The sequence below is a fragment of the Rhincodon typus genome, chromosome 8 (assembly GCF_021869965.1).
Source record: "Rhincodon typus isolate 14 chromosome 8, sRhiTyp1.1, whole genome shotgun sequence".
Lineage (NCBI taxonomy): Eukaryota > Metazoa > Chordata > Chondrichthyes > Orectolobiformes > Rhincodontidae > Rhincodon > Rhincodon typus.
This window is the reverse complement of record NC_063339.1, coordinates 37,384,017-37,409,201: the sequence shown is the minus strand read 5'-3', so window position 1 is coordinate 37,409,201 and position 25,185 is coordinate 37,384,017. Positions and strand designations below refer to the sequence as shown.

The following is a 25,185-nucleotide window of genomic DNA, read 5'->3' as shown; positions in this document are numbered from 1 at the left end:
AGAGAGAGAGAGAGAGAGTGTGAGAGAGAGAGAGAGAGAGAGAGTGAGTATGTGAGAGAGAAAGACAGAGAGAAAGAATGTGAGTGTGTGAGAGAGAGAATGTGAGAGAGAAAGACAGAGAGAAAGAGATGGAGAAAGAGAGAATGGAGAGGGAGAAAGAGAGACACCCCCTGGGTACCGAACGTGGCTATCAGCGTCTGCTTGGCAACTCTGCGCTGTCGTGTATTCTGAAGTCCACCTTGGAGGACATTTACCCGAAGATCCGAGACTTGATCATTGAAATGCTCCCCCCACTGGGAGGGAACATTCCTGTCTGGTGACTGTTGCACAGTGTCCGTTCATCTGTTGTCGTAGCATCTGCATGGTTTCACCAACGTACCATGCCCCAGGGCATCCTTGCCTGCAATGTATAAGATAGACAACATTGGTCGAGCCACAGGAGTGCACGTCGCGGTGGGTGTGATAGTAGTATCCATGTCAACCATGTGCCATGTCTTGCAGAGGTTGCCATGGCAGGGGTATGTGGTGTGGTGGTCAATGTTGTCCTGAAGGCTGGGTAGTCTGCTTCGAACAATGACCTTTTTAATGTTTGGTGGTTGTTTGAAGGCCAGAAGTGGAGGCATAGGGAAGATGTCTTACCATGGACTATTCTTTAGAATCAGTTTCATTCTTGGACATGCATCTCCATCAACGATAGACACCTCAGTACCTCACTCTACCGCAAGCCTACGGATAACCTCATGATGCTGCACTTCTCTAGATTCCACCCTAAATATATTTTAAAAATCCATCCCCTACGGACAAGCCCTATACATATGCAGGATCTATTCCAATGAGGAGAAACATGACAGACACCTGAAGGTTAGGAAGGATGCCCTCCTTATAACAGGTTGTGATGTTCAACTCATCAATTGCCAGTTCCAACGGGCCACAGCAAAAAACTGTAATGACCTCCACAGAAGACAGACACAGGATATGACCAATAGAATAGCCTTCGTTGTTCGTACCTCCCCGGAGCGGAGAAACTACGCCATGTTCTATGCAGCCTTGAACACATTATCAATGATGATGAGCACCTTGCCAAGATCTTCCCTACACCTCCACTTCTTGCCTTCAATCAACCGCCAAACCTTAAACAGACCACTGTTCGAAGCAAACTACCTAGCCTTCAGGACACCAGTGACCACAACACCAGACAACCCTGCCATGGCAATCTGTGCAACATATGTCAGATAATCGACATGGATACTACCATCACATGTGGGAATACCCACCACATGCACGGCAGATATTCCTGTGACACGGCCAATGTTGTCCATCTCATACGCTGCACGCAAGGATGCCCCGAGGCATGGTACATTGACAACCATGCAGATGCCACAACAACTGATGAATGGACACGTCGCAACAATCGCCAGGCAGGAAGGTGCCCTCCCAGTGGGGGAACACCAGCGGTCAAGGACATTCGGCCTTGAATCTTTGGGATACGCAACAACGCAGAGTTGGCAAGCAGAGGCTGATAGCCAAGTTCAGTACCCATGAGGATAAGCCTCAACCAGGATCTTGGGTTCATGTCACAGTACAGGTGACCCCACTACACTATACACTCCCACACGCACGCACAAACGCCCACATCCTCCCTTCCTCCCTCCTAGGCATGCACGCACGCGGATTTTCCCACACACACATGCATGCACATTCTCCCTCCCTCTCATACACATACACACAGACACGTGCGCGCACACATTCTCCCTCTCTCCCTCCCATACACACACTGACACACACATATAAAACTATGAGGTGAATTTGCAATTGCAGATCCATTCTATCTTGTTCAAAAAGCATACAATTTGTGGACTCAGTCAGTCGGTTGGGCATTTTCTAAATTCCTGCTTTGGAAATAAAACCAGTCTGACTCCACGTTAAAACACAGACAGTTTCTAAATAAGGCCTCACACCAAAAGGCAATGTCTGACCTGAGATGTCACCTCTTGTATTCATTGATAAAACCTTTAGTTATCTCGGCACATTGACTTGAAAGAAATTCGGAGAGTTGCATATTAATCAGTCGAAACCTGCATCTCCTTTCTAACTGATTAAGGATTTAACAGGTGGGAGTTAGCCAGCCAATTTAGGGTTACTGAATATATTTGCATCAGTTGTATAATCCTTTGTATGTGTTACTTTTACATTCTGTGTCTTGATACTTCCTCTCTCATTACAACTGAGGAAGGGGCAATGCTCCGAAAGATTGGGTTCAATCAAACCTGCTGTGAGCCATCAACAGCAGCAGAATTGTACTCCAGCACAATCTGTAACCTCATGGCCTATCATATACCCCACTCAACCATTACCATCAAGCCAGGAGATCAAACCTGTTTAAATGGAGAGTGCAGAAGGGCGTACCAGGAGCAGCACCAGGCATACCTGAAGATGAGGTATCAACCTGGTGAAGCCACCAAACAGGACTACTTGCACACCAAACAGTGAAAGCAGCAAATGATAGACAGAGCTAAGCAATGCCACAACCAACAGATCAGATCTAAGCTCTGCAGTCCTGCCACATCCAGTCGTGAATGGTGGTGGACAATTAAACAACTCACTGGAGGAGGAGCCTCCACAAATATCCCCATCCTCAATGATGGAAGAGCCCAGCACATCAGTGCAAGAGAGAAGGCTGAAGCTTTCGCAGCAATATTCAGCCAGAAGTGCCGAGTGGATGATCCATCTCAGCCTCCTCCAGTTGTCCCCAGTATTACAGATACCAGTCTTCAGTCAATTCGATTTACTCCACGTGATATCAAGAATCGGTTGGAGACACTGGATACTGCAAAGGCTACAAGCCCTGACGACATTCCGGCAATAGTACTGAAGACTTGTGCTCCAGAACTTGCCGCTTCCCTAGCCAAATTGTTCCGGTGCAATTACAACACTGGTATCTACCTGACAATGTGGAAAATTGCCCAAGAATGTCCTGTCCACAAAAAGTAGGACAAATCCAACCCAGCCAATTACCACCCCATCAGTCGACTCTCGATCACCACTATAGTGATGGAAGGTGTCATCAACAGCACTATCAAACAGCATCTGCTCAGAAATAACCTGCTCAGTGACGTCCAGTTTGGGTTCCGCCAGGGCCACTCAGCTCCAGGCCTCATTACAGCCTTGGTTCAAACATGGACAAAAGGGCTAAATTCCAGAGGTGAGGTGAGAGTGACTGCCCTGATATCAAGGCTGCATTTGACAGAGTGTGGCATCAAGGAGCCCTGGGGGTAAAACTGGAATCAGTGGGTATCGGGGGCAAACTCTCCGCTGGTTGGAGATATACCTGACACATAGGAAGATGGTTGTGGTTGTTAAAGGTCAATCATCTCAGCTCCAGGACATCTCTGCAGGAATTCCTCAGGGTAGTGACCACGGCCCAACCATCTTCAGCTGCTTCATCAATGACATTCCCTCTATCACAAGGTCAGAAGTGGGGATGTTCGTCAATGATTGCACAACGTTCAGCACCATTCGTGACTCCTCAGATACTGAAGCAGTCCATGTTCAAATGCAACAAGATGTGGGCAATATCCAGACTTGGGCTGATCAGTGGCAAACGACATTTGCGCCACACAAATGCCAGGCTATGACCATTACCAATAAGAGGCAATCCAACCCCGTCCCTTGACATTCAATGGTGTTACCATCATTGAATCCTCCACTATCAACATCCTGGGCATTATCATTGACCAGAAATTCAACTGGACTCACCACATTAACAGTGGCTGCAAGAGCAGGCCAGAAGCTAGGAATACTGCGGCAAGTAACTTACCTCCTGACTCCTAAAAGCTTGACTACCATCTAAAAGGCACAAGTCAAGAGCGTGATGTAATATTCCCCGCGTGCCTGGATGAGTGCAGCCCCAATAAAACTCAAGCAGCTTGACACCATCCAGGACAAAGCAGCCCGCTTCATTGGCACTACATCCACAAGCATTCACTCCCTGCACCACTGACGCTCAGTAGCAGCAGTGTGTACTATCTACAAGATGCACTGCAGAAATTCACCAAAAGATCCTCAGACAGCACCTTCCAAACACACGACAACTTCCATCTAGAAGGCCAAGAGCATGAGACATATGGAAACACCACCTCCAAGTTCTGCTCCAAGCCACTCACAATCCTGACTTGGAAATGTTCCTTCACTGTTGCTGGGTCAAAATCCTGGAATTCCCTCCCTAATAGCATTGTGGGTCAACTGACAGCAGGACTGCAGCGGTTCAAGACGATAGCTCACAACCACCTTCTCAAGAGCAACTAGGGATGGGCAAGAAATGCTGGCCAGCCAGAGATGCCCACATTCCATGAATGAATAATGAAAAATTATACTCAGATCAGTTGGCCAACTGCAACTGAATTCAGTAAATGATTTGTTGCGAGGAGAATAGCTTACTAGTTACTCACCAATCAGCATCTTCTCCTATAGTAAACTAAAGTCCAAATACTGGAAGCTGAAAAAGCAGCATATCCTTGCCTCTCATCCTACCTAAATGAATTCCCAGCTCTACTCCATGCAAGTCGCACTCAGACCACTGGTTTTATACAACCCGAGACTCAGATGAGTCAGCTCGGCTACAGCCAAAGAAAATACCATCATCTAGCTACCTATTTAACTTCAGCTGCTGCAGCGAGCGCGGGCCGGTGAGGGGGCAGCAGTCGGCAGCGAGAGCGGGCCGGTGACGGGGGGCAGCAGTCGGCAGCGAGAGCCGGCCGGTGAGGGGGGGCAGCAGTCAGTTAGCGGTAAGAGCGGGCCGGTGAGGGGGGCAGCAGTTGGCAGCAAGAGCGGGCCAGTAAGGCGGCAGCAGACGGTAGCAAGTGCAGGCCTTTCCGTGGCAGCGGAGGTGTCCTCCTGGGTGTCCCAGCAATCGGAGCGGCGCCTGCACTTAGGGACTTAGGACTCTGGGATCGGGACTTTTCTTTCTTGCTTATCTTTTGGCTCTGTTAAAATCTTTTATTTCTAGTTTTTGTAACTAAGTGGATGGCGACTGTGCACTTTTCACCGTACTTATGTACTCCTATATTTAGTACGTGACAAATAAATATATCTAAATCTAAACAGTCAGTTTTACTTAAATGCTATATGAAAACAAGACGACATTTTTCACTGAGTTTCACCTTGAAGATTCCCTCACTCACCCATCTTCCTGCTTTACTTTGTCCAGCTACTCCACTCATTCAAACAAGCATTCTTGCAATTGTCATTTTATGAGTCTATTATGCAACTTTATAAGTGTTTTATGAGTTCTATAGCAAAGTGATACTATGTTAGTTATAAACAGTGAATTTTATTTTAAGCAGGACAAAATAATGAAGGCTTACCATATTTAACGTCTGAAACTGTGACAGAGCTCTCAGCGATATTTGTGGACAAAATAATCTATTTTAAGGGAAACAGAGTCAACAATAACTAATGTGAAATATTAAATGAACAAATTACAATGTCCTCACTTTTATGGCAATCTTCTGACATCATGCAGCCAAGCACAAAAAAAGCACTATATTAGAAAACAATTTCTAATAAGAGAACTATGATTTGCTTTTAAATCCATAATTAATCTCAGAACTCATTCTTGTAAAGAAAATAACAATAGGCATATAATACATTTAATGATATAAAGCATCCCAAGGCAGTCCAAAGTGCACTACCAAATAAAATTCAACACCAAAACATATCAGGAGACAACAGGGCAGAGGACCAAAAAAGGCAAAGAGATGGTTTTAAGAAGTCTCTTAAAACAAGAATAAGGAGGGGGCATGGAGAGAGGCTTACAGAGGGAAATACAGAGCTTACATCCTTGGAAACTGATGCTGACCATTGCCAACGGTAGTGGCGTTAAAATCAGGAAGGGAAAAAGGCCAAAACAGAGTCGTCCAGCTGTCTCAGAGAAGGTCACAAAGATAAAGGAAGGAAAAGCGCATGGAAGGCTTTGAAAACAAGGGTGAAAAATTGAGGCCTTACTCAATTGAAAATCAAAGCAAGTCAGTGACCACAAGGATGAAGTTTATGGAGGTAGAAGATGGGGGGCCACCCCTACCCAGGAGCACACTGGGTCAATCAGTTCCAGATTGAATGTAAGCAAAAAAAATCTGCCATTCAGCAAGCACTACAGAAGAATTTTTCGGGACTCTGCTCCAAGCCAAGTACCACACCCTCTCTACAGATGACCCATGCTAATCTTGCAATAATTCTGTAATGTCCCCATTACCTCTGATGTTCATGCAGTGAACACACAGTCTAAGGAGACCAACTACTTAATCCACACATAAGGATATTGTAGCAAAGTTGGCAACTATATGGTGTATGTGATGTCACACATTTGGAAAATACTTGAAACTGTTGAAAAAATAGTCAATAATTTTCCTCTGTCTTTTGGTTTATTTCAACTGCCCAAAAATTTCAAGAAAAAGAACAATGCTGAGCTAAATGCTCTACATTCCCCTTGCCTTGTTTGCAAGACCGATTTTCTGCAGGAGAGAGTGAACAGCAATTTAGGCACAGGGTTATAGTTTCCAAACTCTTCCAACACACCTCAAACGTTACCAGGATTTCTTCCTATGATATGCACAGTGCACCTCAAGCAAACTGGAAATTTAAAAAAAACATTTACATGTCACTCTTAAAAACAACATATCTATCCACATTTTGTGATAGATCTGCAAGGTACCTTGATTTAGCAAGACTGGCCAGCAGCTCATTGTCTGTATTGAACATATTTATGGACCTCTATTGATGCTGACTTATTTAACTAGAAGCTACTTTTATTCAAAATTAAATACATTACTGCAATATTTGCCAGCAGGAATTAACTAAAAAAAAGCATTTTGCTTTTGCATTAGAAAAGATCAAGAATGATCACTCAACTGCCAATGAGTCACAAAAGTAAGTTAAGTATCACTGGAGAGTTATTCGAATTAAGTGTTTTACAAACAATTTCATAGAAAGTTTATGATACTCTCACCTTCCTATAGCCAGGCACAGGGGTCAGGAACACATTACTTTGTTCTTCTAAGGTCACACTTGAATGTAGTGGATATACATGCAGCCTACAATTAAAACACCATATTTTGATTTTTTATGGAGAAGAATGCATTTTAAGAAAGGTTATCTCAGTTTTGACAGGGTCACACTTCTGAATTAAGGAGAAGTTAATAAAGTCTCCGTACTCATACCTAGTTTATATTTATAGCAGAAATTTGCAACAGCAAGAGTCTCAACATGTTGACAGGTAAAGGGGAGATCTCTATTTTATCCATTAAACAGACTAAAATACAGTCTAAGTGTGGCTAAATTTTCAACATTCAAAGCAGGTAAAGACTGCAATGTGACAAAGATCTACAAACAAATTGTACATTGTTCACTGATATTGTAAACTGTTATAGAAACAGCAAGGGTTGGAATCTGAGCTTTTAATTGCTTTTCAGGTAGCACAGTCAAGATGAACAGAGGTATCTTAACCGAAGTTGAAAATTTGGCATCCCAGCAAATTTCACATGTCTTTGTCTGAGTGCAACAAGACCTTGTGAGGTTTCTTGCAGTATATTAACACTCACGTCTCATTAACTATATACGCTGCCCCAATGACATCCATTACATCTGACTCTATCCCTATCTTACCACATGCTGTTCACAAAACAACTCGTCGCTCTAGTGGATGTCTGTCGAATGACCAGCACCTCTTGCACACCTGCCATCTTAAAATGGCTACAGTGCACCCAGATATGTATTGGCATTGCAAAGGTGGCCTGGCCTGCTCAGTCAAGAACATCTTCTGAGAAAGAGAGGATGGCACCACGATTCTCTGATAAGCTCAAGAGTTAGTGCAGAGGAGATGGGTTCTCTTGCCATAGGACCCGGCAGCGTAGCCTGAAGTTACCATCCAAATCAGTGCCATCTCAATGTTACAAGTAAATGGCCTGTAGTGCCATAAGATGCACCAGGCTTCTCTCTGTTACTGTATATACCTCCCACCGAGGCTCAGTATCAGTCACTCTTACCATTGCTTGCAACATCTTCCCTCAATTGCACTCAACATCCCACACTACAAATCCTACATGGCCTCTGCAGTGGATACTCATTCCCTCAAAATACCTCATCATTTTCTGACTACTTGCGCCAGATTTAACAGCTGTGTTACCCATTTTCATCTCACCCATCCCTCCATTTTTTTCATTACAGTAGAAAACAGCTCCCAACAGGGCAGGAAGAGCCAGGAGGGGTGCCAAACATGAGGCTCTACAAGGAAAGAGCCTTGGCCTTCACAAGACTACTGCTGCAAATCCCAAAGTAACCCCCACTGTCAGGGTCATTCACTGCACACCATTTCTAAATAATGGCCATGATGCTTTCTTTTTAATTGCACACAACACCAGCATCACTACCACTGACACAGTGAAGTGTCCAAGAAGCTACCTCCTCAACCTCAGGACTGCAGTAGTTTCACAGTAAGCATGTGGAAGGCTTGCTTATGCAATACCGACAGCTCAGATAATGACACACTGGTGAGAATGTTAGCCTTACAAGTTGTGAGAACACAATCTGATGTGTCAGTCCTTCTTCAGGTGAGAGAGGTGCTACCACACACAGAATTTATAAGTAAAAGGTCAAAGGCTCACACCACTGACGCGGATGTATTAAACAAACCTAAGATGCTGTTGAATCTTTAATCAGTTGGAAGGTTTTAAGTGATTAAAATGTATATGTGCTGTGCTTCGAACAGTGGTCTGTTTAAGGTTTGGCGGTTGTTTGAAGGCAAGAAGTAGAGGCGTGGGGAAGATCTTGACGAGGTGCTCATTGTCATCAATAGTGTGTTGAAGGCTACGAAGAACATGACGCAGTTTCTCCACTCCTGAGAAGTACTGGAGGATGAAGGGTACTCTATTGGATGTATCCCGTTTCTGCTTTCTGAGGACGTCATTACAGTTTTTCGCTGTGGCACGTCAGAACTGGTGGTCGATGAGTTAAACATCGTATCCTGTTCCTATGAGGGCATCCTTCAATCAGATCCAGCACCTCAATATCTCCTGGAGAGGTATACACACAGCTGTGCTCTCTTGCCCCAAACATTGATTCCCTGGACCAAACACATGGTGTCAAGGTGGGGACCTGGTAAGCACTTCAGATGCCCCTCCCTCACAAGAAGGTAGTGCCAGGAAGCAATCAGCTGGATAGCGAACCACACACAGGTTCCTCAGAAGTCTCCATCCAGAACACTCCAAATGTGACCAGGTTCTCCTCCTTCCTCCTCTGACTCTTTGAAGTTCACATTGAGGGTTGAATTTATCTGGTAAGACAACCTTTGGTATGTCTGGGCCATCGGACACAAAGTTCCAGGGTCAATAGGCTCAACCGCCAAGCAAGCTTTCTCAAACTCAGCTGCAGAATCAGGAAGTACATAGCTAACATGTATTGGGAGAAAGGAAGGAAAAAGTTATAGAATGTACTTTGGTGGCATGGGTAACCATGCACTGAATATTATTTGGCATTTTTTTTAGAAATGGCACAATGTTAATTTTACACCTGGCTGTTTCTCTCTCCATAGCCCTGAATGTAACTGTGCCAGTATCATGCATTACTTCACGGTCACACAGGATGTAACATGAATTGATGACTGTGCTGCAGCAAGCTGCCAACGTTAAGGAAGAGGAGGAACATAGTACTTTCAGGGCAATGGGTCCTACTGAAACCAGTGCCTCTCATCCTAGACCGTCCCTATTCCTTCCCTGTCTCCAAACGGTGTGAATGAGTGGTCAGTGATATCTGGGACAGAGAGGTGCACAGCATACCAGAGGCCAATGTTTTAGGGACCCCACTGGTCTGTGCCCTGTTGTGTAATGTTGCTTCCTTTTACAGTCCCTTACATCAGTGGGCCTTGCAGCCACATCGTACACAGGTCAAGTCATGTATCCTCACCAACTCAGTACTGCCATAAAGCAAGATGCACATCCTTTGACTGAGGACAGCTAACCAGCAACCTAAGTAGCCTGGTCATGAGATTGTGCTAACTGGCAATGGCATGATGGTAGGAGTATCCAGATAGGTGCCAAGTGCAAGCACTAAAAGAGAATGCAAGTAGCCTTTGCTGCAGCCTAGTCCAATGCATCAATTGGTTGCCTGTTCCTGCTTGCAAAGTGCCCTGGAAGCAGCCTTTCAATACAATTTGCTGGTGCACCCTGCAAAGAGGTCTTCCCAAGCAGCCTGCAAGTGTATTGGAGAGGTCTCAAGATGGTCATGCGGGGTTGGCAAATGTCCATGGACAAGTGTGTCCGTCCATCCGTGTCCGCGTGCATCCGTCTGTGTGTCTGTCTGTGCCTGGTGCCCATGGATTGTGCCCTAAGATGCTGTTTAGTCTGAAGCAACATTGGGGCTCTTCAGAACAAGTGGCAAGCTTCAGAACTGAGGAGCCAGATACCCCCTCTGCTTTCCATGTCGAGATTTCTCGATGTCCAGTTGGTTTGCAAATCGTTGCTATGGCCCCTAAAGCTACTCTTTGCCAAGTTTTTTCTCATGTTCTTTTTATATTGAAAAACTCCTTCAAGTTTTCCTTTAGTCTACGTTCCCACACACTCTCTTCACTTTTCCAATATAATTTTAAATTCCTCCTTGCATTTTTTGTCCTCTTTCAGGAACTCTGCAATATTCAGACCTTGGTTCCTGCCAAATGCTCGTATTTTCTTGATTCTAACCTTAATATTATTTGACATTTAGGGTTCTCTGGTCTTGGTCTTGGTCCCATTTTTATTTTTTGTGGTAACGTATTTGCCTTTCATTCTTGCTATTTTCTCCTTGATTGCCTCCAACTGCTGTGACAGTTTCATCTATAAGTAGTTGCTTACAGTCCATTTGAGCAAAGTGGACTGTCACCTTAGTAAAATTAGCCTTTGCTTGGTTTAGGCCTTGAATTTTTGGTCCATTTTGATCCTTTTCCATAGTTATCATCAATTTAAGTGAATTACAGTCACTCGTCAGCAATTGCTCACAACTGAATTTGATTGTCCACCTAGGAAACTCCATTCCACTGGTCATGGGTTCTGTGGGTCCTTGTGTGGCTGATAGACCAGATCTTCTAGCTCCATCTCAAACCACAGATTTGGCAGGAGTTTCCAGAAGTTGGCATTGGTCCTTGGCCTCATGATCATTGGCACTTGTTTCTCCAGTTCCTTCTCCATTTTTCCTTTTGGCAACGGATGAAGAATTGTGTCCCTTCACAAAGGAGATTCCTCCAAGTTAGTTTCTGTTGAATGAGGGTCTCGCACACATTGATATACAAGTTGCATTTCTTTATGGAAGCCTTCAGGGAGCCTTCAAAACATTTCCTTTGTTCTCTTCTCATTCAAGTGACTTCCTGAGCTGGGCGAAGATCATTTGCTTTGGCAGTCGGAACTCAGGCATCCAAAGCATGTGAAGCCCTGCAGAGTTGGTTTCGGATGATCATAATCTCAATGTTGGTGCTATTGGCTCCTTCAAGGGCATTGATGTTAGTACATGTGTCCTCTGAGCTCATGCGGAGAAGCCATCTCAAAATAGCAACAATGGTGCTTCTTAAGGGCCTTGAGGTGGTATCTATGCAAAGTTCAAGTTTTAGAGTCAAACAAAAGGGTTAGAAGGATGACTGCCTCAGACACATGGATCTCAGCATCAGTACGGATTTATGGTCATCAAGAACTCTCAACCTTAGGAGTCCAAAGGCAGCATGTGCAGATAAGATATGGTGTTGGATCTCTGCATCAATATCAGCACTAGATGAGAAGTGGCTTCCCAGTTAGAAGAAACATTCCATATTTGGGAGGATAACCCCTCTTAACCTTAATGGAAGGATGGTTTGGAACTTGATCTGGGATGGGTTAATAAAGGTTTTGGAGTGTCTTTGAGGTGAGGCTGATACAGATTTCAGTATGCTTCTGCAAAGGCATTAAGTGAGGTTTCAGGATTCCGTTCCGAAAACACAGATGACATGGTCATCCACTACTGAAGCTCCACAAATGAACTGTTTCTCCCTTGGAATTCAACTGGTTGAGATTGAAAAGTTTTCCGACCATCCTTTGGATAATGTCCACACCATGGGAAGCTTATTTTCGACAAGATGAAAAACGGTGGCAAAGAAGATGAAAAAAAGGATGGGGGTGATTACCCATCCCTAATTGACCCCTGTCTTGACCTCAAAAGGATTGTGTTTCATTACCGTCAGTGAGGACCATCGCTGAAATTATCATGGAAGAGATGGAGGACATGGATGAATTTCACTGGACTGCTGGTCTTTGACCGGATCTTCCATAGCACGTTCGGACAGATTGAGTCAAAAGTTTTGGTTGGGTTGATGAAGGACCGGTTGGTGTCATTCCTGGCATGTTTCTTGGAGTTGCTGAACACTGAATATTATGTCCATAATTCCACGGTTTGTTCAGAAGCCACACTGGCTTTCAGGAAGAATTTCCTCAAAGATTGGGAAAAGGCACCTAGCAAGGATTCAGGTGATGACTTTCCCGCTGTTGGAGAGTAGGGAAATTCCTCAGGTCGTTCCCACAGTCCACTTTGTCTCGTTTCTTGAAGACAGTGGCAATGACAGCATCCCCAAGATCAGCAGGGATATCTTCTTTGTCCAAGATTTTCATCAGCAGTTAATGAAGACGGCAGTTAAACCCTGCTTCTGCAAGTCTGAAAATCTCCACTGGAACCCTGCCCACTTTGGTGGCTTTTCCATTCTTCATGTGTTTAGCAGTGGCTTTGACTTCTGCCACATTATGGGATTTGGGGAATTTTCTCAAACACAAAGTTCTCTAAAGTGTCCTCTCCATCAGAGGCTGATGTTTTCTTTCTTTCAAAACCTCAAAATACCAATTTCAGGCCAAGGGTGTTGGGTCCTTGTATCATCTCGGTCGCACTGAAGAAGCCCCAAGTGTTATGCTTGACAGCAAAGAGTTGCAACACCTTTGCTTTCTCACTTCACCACTGGTTTTTGATTCCTCTCCTTCTTTATAACTCCACCTTTGCTGTTTGATGAATTTGCTTCTTTGCTACACTGGTGATGTCATTTTGTCAAGTACAAAAAGCTTTCCTCTTGTTGATGAGGTCTTGGACAATGTGGTCATTCTCATTGAACCCATCATGGAATTTCCTGGCTTAGTAGCTGATGGTTTCTTCACAGAATGAGATGATGGCTGTTTTCAGCTCTTTCCAGATTTCTCCATTCCATTAAAATCAATTCTGGAGATTTTGATCAAGACATTGTTGGAAGTTTACTAGTCTGCTTGGTACATGAAGTGGTTCAGCATTGAGCTTTTCTTCTGAATTGTTTCTTTGTTTTCAGCCACTTTTGGTGGCTTTGATAGACATACAGGAGTAGATGAGCCAGTGGTCTGCCCACTGGTCATCGCTTGGGTAATGAGGACATTCCTTTGGACTCAGGATCAAATGATGACATAGTTGATCATGTGCCAGCGTTGTGATCATGGCTGCATCCAAGTAGTCTTGGACTTGTCTTCTTGATGGAACAACGTGTTGGTGATGTCCAACTAGCATGCTGCACATTTGGTGAGCAGGAGAATCCTGTTGGAGTTGCAATTTCTGACTCCTTCCTTTCTTACGGCTCCTTTGCAACTCTGGCACTGAAGTTGACAGGGAGGGAAACGTTATTCTCCTGAGGGATGCTGTTGGGTATGGTGTCAGCTTGGAACAGACGTTGGTGAATATGATATCCGAGTTGTATCTTACCTTAGATAAGTTAGCCTTTGCTCAGTTTAAAGCTTTGATTCTTGGCCCATCATTATCCCGAGCTATTTCCTACTTGAATGCCTCCCATTGCTTTGACACAGTCTTATCTACAAGTAGCTGCTCCCACTCAATTCAAACTAATTCATATCTTATCTTCGTAAAGAAAACCTTCGCTCAGTTTAGAACTTTGATTCTTGGCCCACCCTTAACCTTTTCCATATCTATTGTCAATCTAAGTGAATTATGCTAATTAAACCTACCCTGTTAATATTTGGGTAATTAAAATCCCCATAAACATAACTGGCTCATTACTCACATCGTCTCTTACATTTGATTACATATTTGATCCTCTATCTCCCTGACTGTTTTGGAGGTGAGGAGTACAAACCCAACAGTGTGCTTGCCCATTTTGCTTTTATTTCTTCCCCCACTTCTAGCAATATGACTTTAATTCACGGCCCTTTCAAGATATCAACCCTCCTCATGGCTGTAATTGTTTCTTGTTCGATATTGCAATCTCCTCTCCTCTTCTGTCCCCCTCTCTATCTCATTTGAATTTCATACAATCAGGAATGGTGAATTACCAATCTTGCCTGTCTTTCACAAGAATATAAGAAACAGAAATAAGTCATTCAACCCGTCATGCCTGTCCCACCCATTCCATTAGATTATAGCTCATCTGCATTAACTTCGCTTACATGCCCACTTCTCATTGCCCTTAACTCCTGATATTTCAAAAACCTACTTATGTCTTTGTTAAATACTTGCGATCTAGTCTCCACAACTCTCGGGGTCCAGAATTCAGAGAGACATTATCCTCAAAAGAAGCATCTTTAAATAAATGTCCCTTATTCTTTAACTATGTCTCTAGTTCAAGATTCCTCAACCTGCTGAGGGGAGGGGGGACGGACATCATCTCAATATTGTCAAACCCCCTCAGAATCTTATGTTCCAATAAGGTCACCTCTCATTCTGCTAAACTTGCATAATAACTGTCTAGCCCTTTTTGATAGGTCAACCTCTTCATTTCAGGAACCAGCCAAACAAATTTCTTTTGAAGTGCCACCAACATTTTCTCTCTCAAATATGGGGACCAAAACCATACACAGTACTCTAGGTATGACCTCACCAAAAGCCTGTACTGTTGCAACAGGTTTGTTGCAACAAATGGTTCCATTTTTAACCCACAACCATCCAGCAATAAGGGCCAAAATTCTATTTGCCTTCTTAATCACATGCTAACATTCTGTTTCTTACACAATTGTACTCAAACCACTGTGCTGAACTTTTTCGGAGTCACCTTATTATTTAAATAATAGTCTGGCTTTGATTCCAAAAATTGTTTGCAAATGGAATGTACTCAAGGGATTCCCTCACTACTTGCTTGGACCCCTTCATTTGTATGGAGGTCACCTATGCCTTTTCTGTCTGCACTTTAAGCCACAAGGTGACCACATGGGCTATCCATGAATCTCTCAACTTGTGAATGCACAGTAGTCCCCCTCAGCTGCTACTCAAGCTCCAAAACCCAGGGCTTGGGTTGCTTCAGCTAGAGGCACTTCCTGAACATGCAGTCATTCACGAGCTCTCCAGACATAGCTTAACTGAATAAAATATAGACCTTTGCTTTAACTGTAACCTTACTCCTACTTAAGTATAGACTAGAAACATCTTATTCTTAATCATGTCAGACAAACAACCAGAACCACTAAACTCAATTACATTAAATTAACATTAATTATCTCTATCCAGTTGCTACCTACAAACCATAATATTGTCTACAGGTAAATGTTGACACTTGTACTTGACATATATACAAGGAGATTGGACTCCAATTGGTTGCACCTGATTACTTACTATTTATTAAAGCTGCTGAGCTGTTTGCAACATTCCTTTCAAAACACAATTTTTAATTTAAGTATTTAAAGAGTACTTGTTATTCAAAATGCTCCTTCTTTAGAAGGAATAAATAATTTTACTGGAGATTTCATGAGAAAACTGCAGTGCTATGGGCTAAACAGAATGGAAATTGTATTAATTGCAGTCTTTGAGCTATAACAATGCAATAGCCACACGGCATCATTTTGACAATCCCAGTTTTATTAACTTGAAAACCCTCCAGAAATAACTCCAGTAAAAAGTTCCAACAGTGGGCTTAATAAGGAAGACTGGATTGCTCGATTGCCTAAAGTGAGAAATGCACCAGCGTTCAAATTCGCAAAAATGACACTATCTGTTTATGCAGTGAGTCATATTTAAGGTAACATGCTTTGATGTACAGCTGTGAAGGGAAAAAAACTCTCAAGCTACCTCAATGACAGGAGGAAAACTGATGCTGAGCAACCAATGCATTGTCACAGAATTTGCCTTATTGCATTATACATCAAGAACAGTGCCTTACCTCTTCTGAACCATGGAGGAGAGGACCTCATGCAAGTGATTTATTTCTGCCAGGCCTAAAGATTGGATACATTACAGGTGAAGAAAGAGGGGAAGTATCTGGGAGAGAATGCATTAATACAAAATCTTAACAAAATATGTATCCTAATTTTAGCTGCATTGTACATCTAACCTTTCAGCACAAGAAAACAGAACAAAATCATTTTAAATCTGCCAAGTCATTTACATTCAAAATTTAATATTACAAATTACTGTGGAAGTCCTTTACAGTGCAAATGTAGAGATCCAAAAAGTGAAAGCACATTACAGCTACACCATATTAGTAAAAAAAATCAATTTTCTCACCATTAGCAAAACCAAGGTTTTGATAAAGATCTACTCCTTTTGAAGCTGCAACACACCCCACCCCCGTGATTAGCCAAGTCACAGTATACTGAATCACATTATGATGGACCTCCAGAGTCACATCAGTCACAACACAAAACAAAGCAAAGTTAGACTAGGAAAGATGGAAAAATTGCAATGTCTGCTAATACATATATTCTAGTAAGTAAATCAAGAGCAAGTCTGCACTTAAAATAATTGTAACTGACAACAGCCAAAAATCAAAGATTGGGAAAACATCAGTGATACCGCGTAGAGGTAATGAATACCAAGGTATTATCTCTTATACTTCTGGAAAGCAATGCAAAGCACTAACTCAATGAGGTTCAGTTCCAATCAGAAAAACAGCACAATGTCACATTTTCTTGATGTTACATAATAAATTCTATATGGAGTAGTCACCTTCATGCTGCTCTGTTGGTTCTGAGCTGCACTGAGCCTGGAAGTAAGAGATGGATTTTCTCGATGCAAGGTCTTCTACCCACATAACTAACTAGTTTTACCAATATAGTTTGATTGAAATGAATACGTCCAGGAGTTGAATATTTTAACTGAAGTATGTTTGGCATCCTTGCTCAAAAGATATAGTTGAACATTAGAACAATTTCTAAATATTACCTGGCAAAAACACCAATACACTGCCACGGTTCAAACTCATTCCTGTTGATCTATTAAAATCAAAGAAGTTGATAAAATTCTATTAAAATTTGCTTCAACAATTAACTTTACCATGAAATGCTTACTTAATCTACTACATGTAGAACAACTAAAATACTGTGTAGAGTCATACAACACAGAAACAGACCCTTCGATCCAACTCATCCATGCCAACCACGTTACCCAAACTAATCTAGTCACACTTGCCTGCATTTGGCCCATATCCATATAAATTCTTCCTATTCATGTTCCTGTCCAAATGTCTTTTAAATATTGTAACTATACCTCCATCTACCACATCAAATGGCAGTTCATTCCATAAACACACCACCCTTGTTTGAAACAGCTACCCCTCAAGTCCCTTTTAAATCTTTCTCCTCTCACCTTAAAAATATGTCCCCTAGCTTTGAACTCCCCTCCCCTAGGGAAAAGACCTTTGCTAGTTATCTTATCTGTGCCCGTCATGACTTTATAAGCCTCTATAAGATCACCCCTCTACCTTCTATGCTCCAGTGAAAAAAGTTCCAGTCTATCCAGCCTCTCTTTATGACTCAAACCCTCCAATCCCAAGTGTTGAAAGTTTTTTTTTAAATCAGCATAAATGTACCGATAAATGCAACTAAAGTGCGGTCGAAGTGTTTGAGAGATCATTTCCACTGACTCAATACAAACATAACTAATAATGTTCATGACACCAACATTATTGAGTGGCTAATATAGATGTTCACAGTGGACAAAACGGTTACCCTCTACTCCTTCAGATTCCTAACATCTTACAGTGTCCAAACCAATGTCTCACCAAGGTACCTTGACTGCCACAATGACCAACCTGAAAATCCAACCAAAAGGGACAGAAGGAAAAATTGCCAAAGTGTACTCAAGATTTCAAGGTGTACTAACAATGGGGTGAGAGGTATCTTGCTAACAAGACACAAGTACCTTGCTGCCAACTTGAATTCAAAAAATTTACTGTGTTATCTTCGTTTTTAAAATCTGTGTCTTGTTTAGGGACAACTAATATTGGGAAGCTGGCCATTTTTCACTTTTTAGACCTAAGACTGTGAAGCCCTATGTCTGCCTGCTTTGATCCTTTTGAATAATTTATATGTAACTTTAATATGGAGTGATAAATGTAAAACCAGCAATATCAAATCAGAAATCTGTTTATGCCTCTGCCAGCCATTACGGAAAGAAAATCAGGAGACATATACTGGGCAGCTAATTCAATATCGCCCTTTAGACATTATCACTGTCAAAATTACAGTTTTAAATTCCAAGACAGTAAAGATTGTGATTCTCTGCAAAATGTTAAAGTGAATCTCATTTTCAAAGAGATACTGAGCAAATTACTGACAATTACCTCAATCTTAATTAGAACAATAAATTACTAATAAAGACAGAAAAAATTACCACCATACATCTGTAGCTTTCAAACTGACAACTGGATAACAAAACATTTTGGACTCCTTTAACATCTCAGGTACAGCAGTGAAGCAGCCTGATCACTGTACTCTCTCTGTTCCACGCACTTTGCTTGTATCTAACCTGTACGAGTTGTGACTGTACTTTCAGTGTATGACAGTTGGTTCAATCCCTCTTTGACCACTAGTCTGATCAGCACTAAATACAAACTTCTTGTTGTTTTGTCCCCTATGATGATCTCATGGTGCTTCAAATTAAAGTGTAATTCTTGGTTTGTCACTTACCTATTTTCTTTATTTTCTAGCTCATCAAAGTAGAGGATCAGAGTTTCTGCTATGTTATAGACTTCAGGCAGGATTTTTGGTTCATTACAAAATGAAGGCGAAATCTAGGAATTAAGCACAAGAAAACAATCATTCCATGTCTAGGAAGCAGACCATCAAAGCAATGCAAGGCAGCTTCTTTTAATAAAATTAATTTATGAGATGTAGATATTACTGGAAATACTATTACTTATTTACTGCATATCCCGAATTTCTTTTGAAAACGTGGTGGCTACTTTGGTCCAAAATTGATGCAGTTTATCTTAGTTTGATTGAAAGTTAACTGTAAACTACATTAGGATGGCAATAAAGGTAAATTTAAGGCAGATCAAAAAAGGATGACAATTTCATTTACCTGAAAGAACATCAGTGAACCAGTCTGCTATTGATAATAATTTGACAGCTCCAAGGCCTTTTCTAAGGATCTGAATTTTCATTTACAGATCACTTTTAAACTGTATACGAATGATTGAACTGACATAATGGCATAATTTTCTCTGTAATATTACTCCATACAATTCAGTGAGGCAATCATTACATGACAACACTAGGCTAGAATGCACAATTGAATGCCAATTTGCATTTGAAGGTTTTATTGTCTGCAATTCTCTATTTTCCTTGCGTTAACCTTGCTACACAAGAATCTGATGCACAGCTATCCACAGTTCTTAATACCACTCTTCCAAACGGCGATGATTTATGCTTTATGCAGATTTATTAGAGGGGTCTGACTATCCTCAGCTGATGACAACATGTGGAATAGCTGCAAGGTTCAATTATTTGTGATCAGGCGCAGGAACCATTTCAAGGCCACTAAGGTGAACTGTAGATCCTCGACTGTCACCACAGCCAACATCCCAAATAGCAGCCACATCATTTTTAAACAAATTACAATAGTTCATATAGTAGGACCAAATTGCTGTAGATGCTGGAATCTATACTGAAAACAACAAATGCTGGAGATCACAGCAGATCAGACAGCATCCATGGAGTGAGCAAGCTAACTTTTCAAGTCTAAATGACTCTTCGTCAGAGCTGAAGAGAAGGGTGGAGGGGCAGAATTTATGTTATAATTGGTGGGAGATGGGGTGGGAATGGTAGGGTGGAGAAAACTATGTTGGTAGTTCAGATTAAGTGATCGGAATGTGAGAATGGCAGAACAATGGCGCGTCTCACTGCCAGACTTGGAAAAGAAGACAGTCCCACTGGGGTTGGGGGACAGGAGAGAGGTCACGTTGACAAAGAATGTAACAAGTAAAGCTAAAAGAAAGGTAAGAAATGGGAGTTGGTTCACAATTTGAAGGTGTTGAACTCACTATTAAGTCCAGAAAGCTGTGAAGTGCCTAGTCTGAAGATGAGATGTTGTTCCTCCAGTTTGCTCACTGGAGCACTGCAACATGCCGAAGGCAGACAAGTGTGCACATGAGCAGTTCACTGTATTGAAATGATTGGCTACGGGAAGGTCAGGCTGATGCTTGCACGCAGACCAGAGGTGTTCTGCAAAGCGGTCATCCAGTCTGTGTTCGATTTCTCCAAAGTAGAGTTCGCCACACTGGGGGCACAAAAGAAATGCTACTTCATCTGGAAAGACTGTTTACGCCCCTGGATGGGAAGCAGGGAGGAGGTGAAGGGACAGGTATTGCACTCTCTGCGGTTACATGGGAAGGTGGTGTGGGAAGGGGGAGAATGTGTTGGCAGTCAAGGGATGGACTAGAATGTCCCGGAGGGAACGATACCTGCGAAATGCAGACGGGGCAGTGAGGGGAAGATGTGTCTAGTGGTGACAGTCTGCTGGAATTGTCTGAAATGGCAGAGAATGATCCTTAGAATGCAGAGACTGGTTGGATGTGACGTGAGCACAAGGGGGACCCAGTCACACTGTTCAGTGTAACGGGAAAGGGCAAGGGCGGAAGCACGGACAATAGGTCGGATGTGGTTGAGGGCCCTGCCAACCGGTTTTCCCACCGAACTCATTTCCTCCTACCTTGACTCCGTCCTCTCTCTACTTGTCTAGACACTGCCCACCTATATCCACGATTCCTCTGATGTCCTCCATTGTTTTGGCAATTTCCAGTTCCCTGGCCCTAATCACCGTCTGTTCACCCTGGATTGTACAATCCCCTCTATACCTCCATTCCCCACTAGGCTTCTTCCTCAACCAGATGCCTGAACACTCTCCATCCTCCACCACTCTCCTCCGCATGGCTGAACTTGTTCTCTCACTGAACAATTTCTCCTTTATTCATCTCATTTCTGCCAAGGGAGTGGCTATGGGCATCCACATGGGTCCCAGTTCTGCCTGCCTCTTTGTGGAGTATGTGGAAAAATTCTTGTTCTAGCCCTACATCAATCCCCTCCCCACAACTGTTTTCTCGGTACATCAACGACTGCTTCGGTGCTGCTTCATGCTCCTACAAGGGCCTTGCAAAATTTGTTCATTTTGCCTCCAATTTCCACCCCTCTATAACTTTCACATCATCCATTTCCAACACTTTCCTTACTTGCTTTCCTTGCCCTTTCCGTCTCCATTTCAGGGAATAAACTGTCCACTACAAAGCCACTGACTCCCATAGCTGCCTTCACAATAGCTCTTCACACCCCACAACCTGCAAGGATTCCATCCCATTTTCCAGTTCCTTCGCCTACATCGCATCTGTTCAGATGATGCCACCTTCCAAAACAGTGCTACTGACCCAGCTTACATCTTCCGTAACCATGGTTTCCAGCACACTGTGGTTGACAGTGCCCTCAACCACATCCAACCTACCACCTGTGCATCTGCCCTTACCCGTTCCCATCAGCCACAACAGCATGATCGGGCCCCCCTTGTGCTCACATTTCATCCCACCAGCCTCCGCATTCAAAGGATCATTCGCCACCATTTCAGACAACTCCAGCAGAACGCCACCACCAAACACATCTTCCCCTCACTCCCCCCGTCTGCATCTCATCACTCCCTCTGGGGTACCCTACTCCAATCCACGACCACCAAAACCACACACCCCTTCCCACTCCACCTACCCATGTCACCGCAGAAGGTGCAACATCTGCCCCTTCACCTCCTCCCTGCTCACCATCCAAGGGCATAAACAGTCTTTCCAGGTGAAACAACATTTCAGCTATACCTCCTCCAATCCTGTGTATTGTATTCACTGCACCCAATGTGGCCTACTTTACATTGGAGAAACCAAACAGGTGACCACATTGCAGAACACTTCTAGTCCATGCGCATGACCCCGACCTTCCTGTATCCAGTCATCTCAATACAGCGTCCTTCTTGCGTGCACACTTGTCTATCTTCGGCATGTTGCAGCGCTCCAGTGAGTCTCAGTGCAAACTGGAGGAACAACATCTCAACTTCAGACTAGGCACTTCACAGCCTTCTGGACTTACTGAGTTCAACACCTTCAAATTTGAAAACCAACTTCCATTTCTTCCCTTTCTTTTAGCTTTACTTGTGACATTCTTTGTCACTATGGCCTTTTTCCCCTCCTCCCACCCAAGTGGGACTGTGTTCTCTTTCATTGTTCTGCCACTAGCACATTGCAATCACTTAACATGAACTATAAACATCTTTTCTCCACCAGCACGCTACATGCACCACCGCCAAACACCCCCCACTTGCTCCCCCAACCATAGTATACATGCTGCAACTTCCACACTTCATTTCAGCTCTGATGAAGAGTCATCTAGTCGCCTCCCTCCCTCCCTCCCTCCGTGGATACTGTCTGACCTACTGTGATCTCGAGCATTTGATGTTTACAACAGTTCATAGCCCAGTTGATCCCTCCTTTTATTCAGGACCAATTCTGCTCATGGAACCCATGCGAATGTTCATGACCAAGCGACAAAGATTCTCATAGCTGGCTGAATTGCTTCTTCCCAATCTAAAGCCTTTACATTTTCTTCCTACGACCATCTTAGTGTTTGCATAAATCATTTTTCTTGCTCAAACATCAGAGATACTGCTCCTCAACTGACATCTATTCAAATCTTTGACATACACCAATGACCACTTTTGCTTTATTTACAGGTCTTTGTTCTCAACCTTCTTTCTTCGTATAACATAAGAGTGCCTCATTGTCACTACTTATCCTGTGAGACACAATTTATAACCAACTTCTTCCTTTACATTAGAAGAGGCAACAAACACAGGTTGAATGATAAAAGCAAAATATGCAGATGGTGGTGATCTGAAATAAATACAGAAGTGCTGAAGAAACTCAGCAGGTCTAGCAGTATCAGTCGAGAGAAAAACTGTGTAGAAAACAAGGAAAGAAAAAAAACTCTCCCCAATTGGCCAGTAAATTCATCAGCTTTAGCCAACACTTGTTACACCTCACTGGAGTAGTGTGCTGGAAATGAAGCCCTGCTATTCCCTGACATATCACTAGTTAAAGCTTTTATAAAATTCCCCAATTTATCTGTCTTTTACATCCTGATTGACAGAATGCATGGACCAGATTTTTGTACTTAACAAGAATTACTTTTTGGAAAAGTAAACAAATGATGGAACACCAGGTAAACAATTATGAACTACTGACATAGAATTCTACCGAGTAGAGCTACAACACTTCCCAAACACACACGCGAACAAAAAAGAAAATATTGCTATTAAGGCATGAGGGGAAATCTGGAAAGGAAGATCTATGTCCCTTTGCCCATAGCGTGGCTGAAGTGATCATTTTAACTTGCCAGGACCTGCTGCCGTCGATTTCTCTCAGCATCAGAGATATAAGGGAAAAGGCCCTTTGGCCCATTCAGTCCGAGAGCTTCTGCTCTACCACCCTTACAAGCAGTGGGTTCCAGCTTCCCACCACCCTGAGTGGAAAAAAATTCTCACATCTCCCCTAAACCTCCTAGCCCTTACCCTGAATCTATGCCCCATAGTCACTGATCACTCCACCAAGGGAAAAAATTTGTTTCTGCCTATGCCCCATGGAGGGCAACTGAATTATCAGAATAAAAGCCATACTTAACTCTGGAGATGTTAAACGCACAAATGTCCCGAAGACATGAAAGTTGAATATAAAAGTTTAAATATGCAGCTCTTTCTTGATTTCTGTTTTTCAGAAAACTCAAGGATAAAAGCTTCAGTTTGTGAAAATGTACTAAAAACCATCTCACCTGGAAATGGATCAGCTCTTTGAGATCATCAAGATAATATTCATCAACACTGTATGGGACTCCTTCTACCTCAAATACATAGGCAGGGGTCAGGGTCGTTCGGAATGGTACTGCAAAGTAGTCTGCGAACTCCATGCAATTAATTGTAGCGGACATTAGAATCACCTGTGAGAATTTAACAAACATTTCTTTTCAAAGGGAAAACTGCCATGAATTTACAAAATTGAAGTACATAAGCCCTCCAGATGCCATCCAAATAATGCCTCATGAAGTAAATAAATTATTGCTTTTGATTTGTCCTTTCTTGTTTTGAATCCAGGTCAATGCAGAGGTCTATGGAGACTGACTGAGTACATTCAAGACGGAGGTCAATAGACTTCTAGATATTAAAGGGATATTGGCATACAGCAAGAAACAGCACTGTGGCAGAATACCAGCGACCGTTCTAGCTAAATGGCAGAGCAGGCTCAAGGGACTAAGTGGCCGACACATGCTTCTATTTCTATAGGCCTTTAGCTGCAGCAAGTTATACCATCAATATTTATATAGATTTCCATGTTGACTTTATGCCTATTCACATTGGCCTGTATCTGAAGAATTATACCTTGAGAAAGGTGCATCTCTACAAGGAGATAGTTTAAATATCACATTAGAAACACACTCCAGTTAGGTTACATTTATGGTTTGGAGACAAAGACATGGAAAATTAAGAAGGAATCTCATGTAAAAAAGAAACTGCATTCATTTAATGCCTTAGAGTTTCCAAAGCCTTTCCACAGCAACACAAATCTTTAGAAGGTGTCAAAACTGTTGTGAGGCAATGCAGCAAGGAATTTGATCACAAGGATCCACAAACAATACCAAGATAAATCATTACTTTATCTGTTGTACAGTGTTGAGCAGGACACCAAGAGAACTCCCACATTCCTGTTCCAATAGTACCATGCAATTGTTAATTCTCACCTTAGTGGTCTGACAGTATTTTGGTTGAACACATCTTCTAAAAGAGAGCTAGTAGGAACTGCAGATGCTGGAGAATCCGAGACAACAAGGTGCAGGGCTGGATGAACACAGCAGGCCAAGCAGCATCATAGGAGCAGAGAGGCTGACGTTTCGGGCC

General features: G+C 42.8%; 1 protein-coding gene across 1 annotated transcript in view; it reads right to left on the bottom strand.

Moving 5' to 3' along the window:
- Positions 1 to 25,185, bottom strand: part of LOC109922655 (ATP-dependent RNA helicase TDRD9-like) — a 65,421-nt gene that overhangs the window by 29,616 nt on the left and 10,620 nt on the right. Inside the window, exons 4-9 of the mRNA XM_048600099.1 lie at positions 24,066 to 24,230; positions 18,900 to 19,003; positions 17,155 to 17,204; positions 16,154 to 16,208; positions 7,004 to 7,088; positions 5,364 to 5,421 (exon numbers count right to left, since the gene is read on the bottom strand). Of these exons, the coding sequence (XP_048456056.1) occupies positions 5,364 to 5,421; positions 7,004 to 7,088; positions 16,154 to 16,208; positions 17,155 to 17,204; positions 18,900 to 19,003; positions 24,066 to 24,230 (517 nt within the window). The remainder of the gene's footprint in view (positions 1 to 5,363; positions 5,422 to 7,003; positions 7,089 to 16,153; positions 16,209 to 17,154; positions 17,205 to 18,899; positions 19,004 to 24,065; positions 24,231 to 25,185) is intronic.